Source organism: Chenopodium album, chromosome 16 (genome assembly GCF_948465745.1).
Source record: "Chenopodium album chromosome 16, dcCheAlbu1.1, whole genome shotgun sequence".
NCBI lineage: Eukaryota > Viridiplantae > Streptophyta > Magnoliopsida > Caryophyllales > Amaranthaceae > Chenopodium > Chenopodium album.
The window spans coordinates 10184286-10193914 of NC_137849.1; the positions used below are offsets into that span (position 1 = coordinate 10184286).

At 30.2% G+C, this 9629-nt stretch overlaps 1 protein-coding gene across 1 annotated transcript; it reads right to left on the reverse strand.

The window, feature by feature from the left end:
• Positions 1-1835: 1835 nt before the first annotated feature.
• Positions 1836-6610, reverse strand: LOC145584887 (uncharacterized). Its single transcript, XM_081641668.1, has 6 exons — positions 6488-6610; positions 6330-6391; positions 4779-4915; positions 3542-4454; positions 3203-3442; positions 1836-2276 (listed from the first exon to the last, which is right to left on the reverse strand). Exons 4-6 carry the CDS (start codon positions 4181-4183, stop codon positions 1890-1892), a joined length of 1269 nt encoding a protein of 422 aa, XP_081497794.1. The 5' UTR covers positions 4184-4454; positions 4779-4915; positions 6330-6391; positions 6488-6610; the 3' UTR covers positions 1836-1889.
• Between the last annotated feature and the right edge of the window lie 3019 nt (positions 6611-9629).

Below are 9629 nucleotides of genomic sequence, written 5' to 3' on the forward strand. Positions count from 1 at the left end.
CAATATTCGTCCGTTACGAGATTTAGACACACATAGCCAAGCTCGAAGTAGCCTTCGCCCTAGACGTGAAAGGTTGATAATTTCTGAGGTTTTGGTCCCAAATCCCTATTTCAATTATTTAAATTAATTATTTGATTTAATATTTTATTGAAGTTACCAACGTGTGTATTGTTTTGATAGAAAGAGATACGAGGCATCAAAGTAAGTTATTACCTTACTTTCTTTTTGTAGAAAGCATGCTTAGATTATTTTAATTCCTAGTATCATGCCAGGATGTTATTTATTGCTTTTTAGTATCATGCTTTGGTTGCTTCCTATTTCTTCTATCATGCTAGCATCATGTTAGGGCTAAAGTTTGATTTTTATTGCTTAGTAACATGCTAGGATTTGTTATTAATCTTGTTAGTATCATGCTTAGGATCTTACTAATATTATGCTTTGATGAATATTATTATTATGATGATGATTTATTGTGTCAATATTATTATGTTGCTTGAAATTATTGTCATTGCTTGATCACGCCCTCTCTTGCAAGTTTAAAGGGAATTTGTACTTGAAATCACTCTTAATAAGATAAATAATAATTTTGTTTAGCTAATATGATTTTAATTCAAGTGATTGCCAATAATACATTTGTTTGTGCATTAATATTCAACCAACATAAATTAAACAGGTTTAGGATTAATATATTGATTGTATGTTAGTCGGAAAGCGCACATGAATATGAGAAGAATAAAGTAGAGGCCTATTTAGGGCAGTTTTAATCTCTTTTAGGTTGAATTTGTACCTTCATCGCTGAATATCCAGTCATGGTTCAGGACCACTATTGAGTTAGCGATCTCATGGATGGTGAACGGTTTACAAGTTCCTAAAACTTGTTGGCGACTCTTTTGCTCTAGCTTCCTTCCCTTTGAGCGCCACCATACTCAAGTGTATGATCACAATGGGGCTCAGGTGTGGGATGCTTGAAATATTCCCTATAGTTTCTAATTAGGATTTTTATCCTTGCATAAATACGTTTTGTTTAGCTTGATACAATTATCTCTTTTCATTAGCTAAATTCTCATACCTAGTTTTAAGTTTTAGATATTTCTTTTGTTTTCTCTCACTACAACTCTTGGTTAATGCAATTCATTATTTCCGTTTACTTTGGTAACAATTTTTTCCCTTTTTATTTCTAGTAATTTAATTTCCTTGATTTATCATGTCTTGTTTAATTGCTTTGTTGAGTTTAGATTTTAATATGTATGAGTAGATTATTTTCTAGGGTTGTGGGGATCCATAAATAATATGAAGGGGTAATTTATTATATTTAATTGTCAATGCTTAATTAATTTCTTATTGATTGATTTAATACTATGCATTTAGATTAGGCCTAGTTTAATTATATAAGTTTTGCAATATTGATTCGAGATATGAGAATTGATGTTTAGGCTTAGTTTCAATAGGCAGATTAATTTATAAATGGTTAAGTCAAGATTCGAGAGATGCGATTTAAGGTAGATCAATCCTGTGATTGTAATACATAGCGAAAGCCCTTTATGATCTGATTAATTATTGCATTGGTGATTGATTGTTATGTTTTACCCTGTAATATTATTTATTGGTGAACCTATATCCTAGGCTTTGTTTGATTGTTATTCCCATAATTCTTAATCGCTTTAGTTTATTTATTTTCATTAGTTTAGTTCTCCATAAAAAAATAATTTGGCTACTCAATAATTTAGATTATATTAATTTATTAGGAATATAAAGACTGTATCCTTGTGGATTCGACCCTACTTCCCTATCTATTTTTAGCTAGAGGACTTAGGTAATATTTTTGATTAGGTGATTCGATTTTAGTTTGTTACACATCAATTCATGTTTGTTCACAACATCATCATCTGTTAGTGAGTGCGACGGGTTAAACATGTATTAGGAGGAGTGGGTGACTGAGAATGAGAAAACAAATCAAAACTCGGAGGAGTCATCTCAAAAGGTTTCTTTTTCTTCCCTTTGAACTTTTCCCATGATCTTTTCATAACATCATCTAACTCCTTGATGAAAGCTGGTTTGTCAAACAAATACTTGTCTTGACTTAGAATGGAGGGGTTGTCCTTTTGTTTTTCTTCCTTTCTCATGGAATACTTATTCCAAATATTCTGAATAAATGTGTTCATATCAGATGCTTCTTCTTTAGCAAATATTTCATTCGCCTTATCCAACATGGCATGCATCTCACTTAAATTCTCAGCAAGCTTCTTAGCCAATGTTCCGAATTTTTGAAGGAATTCCTAACAAACAAAAGTTATATAAATTTAGAACAATTGAATAACCATGTAAAAAATCTGATTTAAGTTTAGAACATATGACTAAATATTTAGAACATGTGGGTATATATTTAGAACATGCTATTTCAATCACATAGTACATACCAGTAATACTTAAAAATAAATATTTAAAAATAAAAAATAATAAATAATAAATAAATAAAAAAAAACAGTAACGTAAGGATCGAAAACCAACAGATAACTCAAAAGGTCACATATCAAGCATAGCACAATCAAGCTAAGCAGCATGCAAACCTGAGTAGTGATACTTGAATGTCAAAATACTAAGAGATTTCAAGCAAAAACGTTGTGTATATCCAGGAAGGTCTTCATGAATTACAATATATCCATGTTTGTCATTCAGCAAGTAAACCACGGTGTGCATTCCTTAACTAAAACTGTCAAAAATAAGCATGGCATAGCATATAGTGGCTGGAAAACAGCAAGCTATGCAAATTGTCAAGCCTAGAAATGCACTCCAGAAAGCTAAGACTTAAAGACATAACATTGGAATCCATTCTAGCAGAAATGATCCTTGGTACTATGTATTTTGCATATGCCACATGATTTTTATACTTGATGTAACCTGAAATACTTTATTCAATGCCAGCAAGCAAGGGAAGCAGAAGGGAGTGGGGGCAGCAGCAGGGAATAATATTTCACAAACACACTCAGCCATTAATAATATTTCTTATGAGTCTGCCACGTGGTAGCAGGGGGGTAACAACAGTATGCAGGGATCAGAAGAAGGGAGTGGGGGCAGCAGCAGGGAAGCAACAGAAAGGAGAGGGGAAGCAGCAAGGTAGCAGCAAAAGGGGGGCAGAAGTAGAGGATGGAGCAGCATAAGGGAGGGGAGGCATTTAGAACATACAACTAACTATAATACATACCAGCATTTCATTAGAACCACTATTATCACTTCCGCTAAGTTCGGGATCTCCAGCCACTTGTGATACATTGTTATCAAACCTATCAACTTCCATTCTATCAAGTACATGTCCCTTTCCAAATCCTCTTTTCATTTCCAATTTCATCCGTTCCTTGATCAAATCTTTCTTCCAAACAGAAAAGAGTGGGAATTGCCTTGGATTGCTTATTTTAGACCTTTCCAAACGATCAAAATAGCATATCTAATACAAATATACAAAAAAAAAATGCGTTAAACAAGGATAAATTTAGAAAAAGACAAAATAATATAAAAATGTACAATGTATAAAAAAAGAAATTACCATCAAGAAAGGCAATGGACCGGTGAAGTAAGCTGAACCACCTTGCCATTCAATTACAGATGACTTTAAACTCTTATACACATATTCAGACCAATCCAAACATTCGATCTTCTTTGTATCAATGCAACTATACAAAAACTTGTAATTTAAGGCTGGGTTGGCAGTGGATTTCATACAACAATTGACAACAGAAACTACATAAAACCAAATGAATTCATCACAAACAGGTTCCTTCTTTAACTCTTCAATCCGATTAATAATCACAGAGTTTGATGGACTTCTACCACTTATCCCAAAACAAGATCTCCATCGACTAATAAATTCAACCCATTCTTCATCCTCCTCTTGTTGAGGCTCTTTAATAATTTCTCCTCCCATCGGCAAACCATAAACCAAATTTATATCTACGGGTGTAATTTCAATCTCTTGGTTCCTCTCAAGAACGAAAGACACCCTATCACAGTCAAAACTTGACACAAGCTTAGAGCAAAACACAGATTTATGTACATCTAAATCCAAATCTAAGAAACCTCCAAAGCCAATTTTTCTAAAAGCCGCCTTCTGAGATTTTGGCAAATCTTTAAGCACGATGTTCATAAAACTCTTGGGAGTAATTCGTTGATTTAATGCTCTACATTCCATTTGATCTACATGAACAACTTCAATATCATCATCAGAATCACTCTCATCAACCTTTCTTTTCCTTTTTTTCCCTTTGTGTTCCTTCTTTGGTTCTTACTTCATTGCTTTGTTTTTCGGAACATCTTTAGCTCTAATGTTAAGTTTTCCCTCAATTGGATCACCTCTTTTATTATCTACTTCGGTACTCTTGTTTGCATTTCTAGAAGATGTTGTAGCAAACTGATTAGAGGTTGTAGCAGCATCATCACCAACAAGATTATCAAAATTATCACTGCAAGTCATAGACATATAAAATAGATAAAGGTTAGAACACAAGGGAAAAATATTTAGAAAAGAACATATGTGTAATAATGTAGAACATATGTACAAAAATTTAGAACATATGGGTAAAAAATTTGTAGCAAAAACTAACAATTGAACTAGAATGTATATATACTGCAATACTAAACAAAATTCTAGTAGAAAACATAAAAATGTGAGTAAAATAAGAATTAAATTTAGAACATACAAGTAAAGTTTTAGAACATATGAGTAAAATTTTAGAACATATTTAACATGCATAAAAATTGAACAGTATCCATTGATGATAACCAACCTTTGAATTTGATCATTGTTTATAGCTTCTAGTAAAGATGACTCCACAATTGGACTTCTAAACCACTGATCATCATTTTTTACAGCTTCATCATCATCACTTTTTTTTTGTTTTTGACAAGTGCTTCATCACCATCTCTATTCCAAAACAAAAAAGTATGTTAGAAGCTTAAAATAGAGATAAAAAACATTTTAGAGATTCACACACTGCAGCCTACAGTCGCTTAGAACCTTTTTTTTTTTGAGAAATACAGTCGCTTAGAACCTGATAATTCGCAAGCATACTATTTTACATCCAAATCTTGTTTGCTCTGGTAGTCAAACATTCATACCATAAATTTGTATACGATAATAGCGAATGGAGCCAGAATCCAAATATCTAACAGTCCCTCCAGCTCAAAATAAATGTGAACTTCTCATCAAGTTAACTCCCACAAATTTTTAACTTTTTCGGGTGATTAGCCAAATATAGTTCACTCTATATCAACCAAAAGACGGTGCTTTTCTCTAAAAGCTAACTCTGCCCGCAAAAATAATAAATTAACGCTATTTGCCTATTCCAGAACACTTACTCACCTCTACCAGCTACCCTACAAAACTACTTCATCAAACACCTTTTTCTTTTTGTTGATTTTTTAAGCAAGTCCCAACTCTAAAAGCTACTTGAAAAGTTAAGACTAAGCATGACCTTTATCGTGAGTAAGCTAATCATAGTATTAGTTAATTTATAATTTTTTGGTAAAAGTATTTAACAAATCATAGTATTAGTTAATTTATAATTTTTTTGTAAAAGTCAATACAATGATGGAGTAATGGATATATAGATGGCGGTGATGTGCAAGCTTGAATGTCTTAGCTCCTTTTAAATACTTATGTAAGAGTAATCTATATTCTGATCCTTCTATATTTAAAGATCTTCAATATTAGAGAACATGTTGACCATGTATTTATATCACTATAATAAGTTGTTAAGACAATTCGTACGAAAGGACATCGAAAAAACAAAAAGTGATACAATTAGAAGACAGCTTATAAACAAATATAAGGTCAGATTTTCTTAGATAAATTTAGTAGCTAATAACTGTAGAATATTGACAAAAATGTTCCTGGTCTATGCAATTTGAATTCTGAAAACAGAATTTTTGGTGCTGGATCATCTTGCTGTACTGGCAGTTGCAAATACTCTAACGCCAAAAGTTATAATCTCTAGGAGACATCTCTAACTTTGATTAAATTCAAGGAAGAACTAAACTATAATGATTTCTAAATTTGCAAAAAATCAAACATCAAGAATACTATTGCAGATAATAAACAATGATGATAATGAAGAAGAGAGAGAAATACATCATAATCATATTATTGATCCATTAAATCCAATAAGTAAACATCCCAAAATAAACAATCAATTTCCAGTAAACTAACAGATTCAAGAGCAGAAAACTATTTAAATTATCCTTCAATTTAAATTGATACTACCAAAATTCACATAAAAAACAAAGTAAAATGCCTTACAAAGTAAAACAAAGTAATATGCTATTTAATTGATACTTACATCCTTCGTTCATAAGTAGCAATAGCTTCGATTGAATCCATTTGATGAAGAATTCGCGATTTCTAGGGTTTCAACAAAATCACAAAAACCTTATTCACTACAAAAATTAGAACATTGAAGCCAAATATCAAATAAAAAATAATGAAAACAGCAAATACCTAACAATGGTTGTAGATTGAAGTCGAAATTCAAAGATATCTTAGCATTAAGATCAACCCAGTGTTCGTGAAGAAAGTTTTGGGGAAAGAAGAGAGAGAAAGGGAAGACCTAATTCAATATCTAGAGAGAGAAAAAGCTTGACAATTTTTGTTTTCATTTTTCTTATATACAATCTAAAATTTACAATATTGCCATTATTTTGACCGGGGTAGATATGGAGTGTTGGATCTTGTTTGATCTAATGGTTATAAATTATTCTCACATATAAAGTGTTCTCATATAAGAGAGGTGTTCTCACATGAGTCTTCCCTATATATATATATAAACGATGAAAGGTATTAAAAAATTTATCTACCTTTCTCTATTTTTATTATAACTTAGTCTGTGATTATGCAAGGTTAAAGTGATATAAAAAGAATGAGTACTTTATCGATACACTTAATGTGACATTATAATGTATACATATAGTTACATGTAATTTATTAATATTTAAATAATTTTAATAAAGTTTCTTTATGTTGATTGATTAGCAACAAAAATGAGATATGTCATTTTTTATTACATTTAAAAATTATATAATAAGACATATTGTCAAAGTTCTAATTATATTATTGAAATGTAGGTATGATACCATTATCATGTAATTACATTATATGTAATTAAGTATAGTCTGAAAATTAATATATATCGTGTAAAAAAATTTAGATTTTTTTCAAAATATGATGAGCGACTCAATGCAAATATGACAGAAATGGACTATTTTTTTTTTTTAAATATGATGATAACATTTGTAAATTTTTGTTAATATGAAAGATATAAACCTATGAAAATTTATTTTGTTATTTTTTACAGTAGCAAGTTATCAGTGCAAAATAAATTATGAGAATAAGGATGATAAGCTATTTCCTCGAAATTTGTGTTATAAATCCAGATACATCTATTTTCAACTTTCTTCTCAAATTGATAAATCAATGTTTGCTTGTAATTTAGGTTTGTGAAGAGGATCCCCAGGAAGAACTAGATCGAGATTCGTGTGCACGGGCACAACGATCTCATGGAGGTACTGTCTCCCTGTCAGTTTACACTTCCTGCACTTGAGCCTCATATCAGCCTTTAGCAGTGCATCCAAATCTTTCTTGAAGAGCCGTGCATTGATAACCTTCCATTCGTTGCCAAGAAATTGATCTGTCGGTAGCAGGTAAACCGCAACTGAAAGATGAAATATTAATAATTAGGTTGTCATTTCAGATAAACATCCAATAATTCTACATGCAATAAAAGGATTATGTTCTTGCTCTGTTTCTCTGGTTTTAAACATATTAGCTAGCTAGATTACTATTAGTTAGCTCAGTTTTCTAAATAGAAGAAACTCTCAAATAACAATTTTTCTTTGTTTTCTACTCCATCCTTCACTTAATTACATTATATTTGTAATAAGTGCAAACACCTGATTCTACTTGGTCATTTTCAATACTATCTTTCATTGTTAATCTATTTTCTTATATTTCTCTATTTCAGACCACAAGCTTTGTTTTCAGCAGAACCTCCCCGTATATATATATATATATATATATATATATATATATATATATATATATATATATATATATATATATATATATATATATATATATATATAGAGTAAATGATGATTCAAGTAAAAGGTATTAAAAAATTTATCTACCATGCTCTATTTTTATTATAAATTAGTCTGTGATAGTAAAAGGTTAAAGATAATATAAAAAGAATGAATACTTTATCGATACACTTAATATGACATTATAATGTACACATATAGTTTCATGTAATTTACTAATATTTAAATAATTTTAATAAAGTTTGTTTCATGTTGATTGATTAGCAACAAAAATGAGGTATGTCATTTTTTATTACACTTAAAAATTATATAATAAGACATATTGTTAAAGTTCTAATTATATTATTGAAATGTAGGTATAAAATTACATTATATGTAATTAAGTATAGTATGAAAATTAGTATATATCGTGTAAAAAAGTCTATAATTTTTTCAAAATATGATGAGTGACTCAATGCAAATATGTCAGAATTGACTATTTTTTAAAAAAAATGACGATAACATTTGTAAATTTTTGCTAATATGAAAGATATAAACGTATGAAAATGTATATATAATTAAATAGTTTAATAACTTATATCTTATCAAAATTATTTGCATGTAATCATTAAATGTGTTGAATTTTGTGTAATTGTGCAATGTTCAAAAATTTAGTTGAGCTACTTTGATTTAGTGATTGGACGGTAAAAAGATATTTACTTTGATTTAGAAATATAAAAGTTTAAATAATTTTAAATAGAAAATTAAAAACAAAAAGAAATGGAAATAGTAAAAGATGACTTATGAAATAAACCTAACCTTTTAAATCAATTTAGGGAATTCAAAAGACAATTTTAAGGCTTTTAAAATTAAATGGGGACAAATATACGTAAAAGAATAAATGTCCATGCACTATTCATAAGAGTTTTGATAAACTTTTTATAATGTAGGGATAAATCTTAATAAATATCTTTTATTCATATAAAATTTATCAATATCCATACATATAGACGAAGTATTTGTATTGTATAGTATATTTAATCATCAGTTGTTGGTTGTATGACTATTATGTAGTATATAGTTTTTGGCACAATGCTTAGTTTAGGAAATTATATGTACTGGTAGGTCAAATATAAGGCTATTATAATGTTTCTAGATTTGGTGAGTGCGAAGCGTAAAACATGTATTTTATTGTAGCAACTAATGCAGATGGTATGATAAGAAAATTTTAATTTTTTCTCAACGGGAGATATAAATGAATTAGTCCACTTATCTTATATAGTTATGTAGGCGTCGTTCGAAGTGCGCCTACGTTAAAGCGTGTTGTGAATATTCTTGGCACTCTTAGGAAGTGGGAATTGACATATACGATCAGGGATAAGCAAATTAGGGAGCCGCCAACAAGTTTTTACGGAACTTGTAAACCGTTCACGGATCATAAAAGGCAACCACGATTAAGGGACAACGATAGGCAACAACAATTGACCTGTGAAGATTACACCCCATTCATAATCCATGAGATTACTAACACCATATGGTTGGGAACCACGAAAGGAGGATCGAGG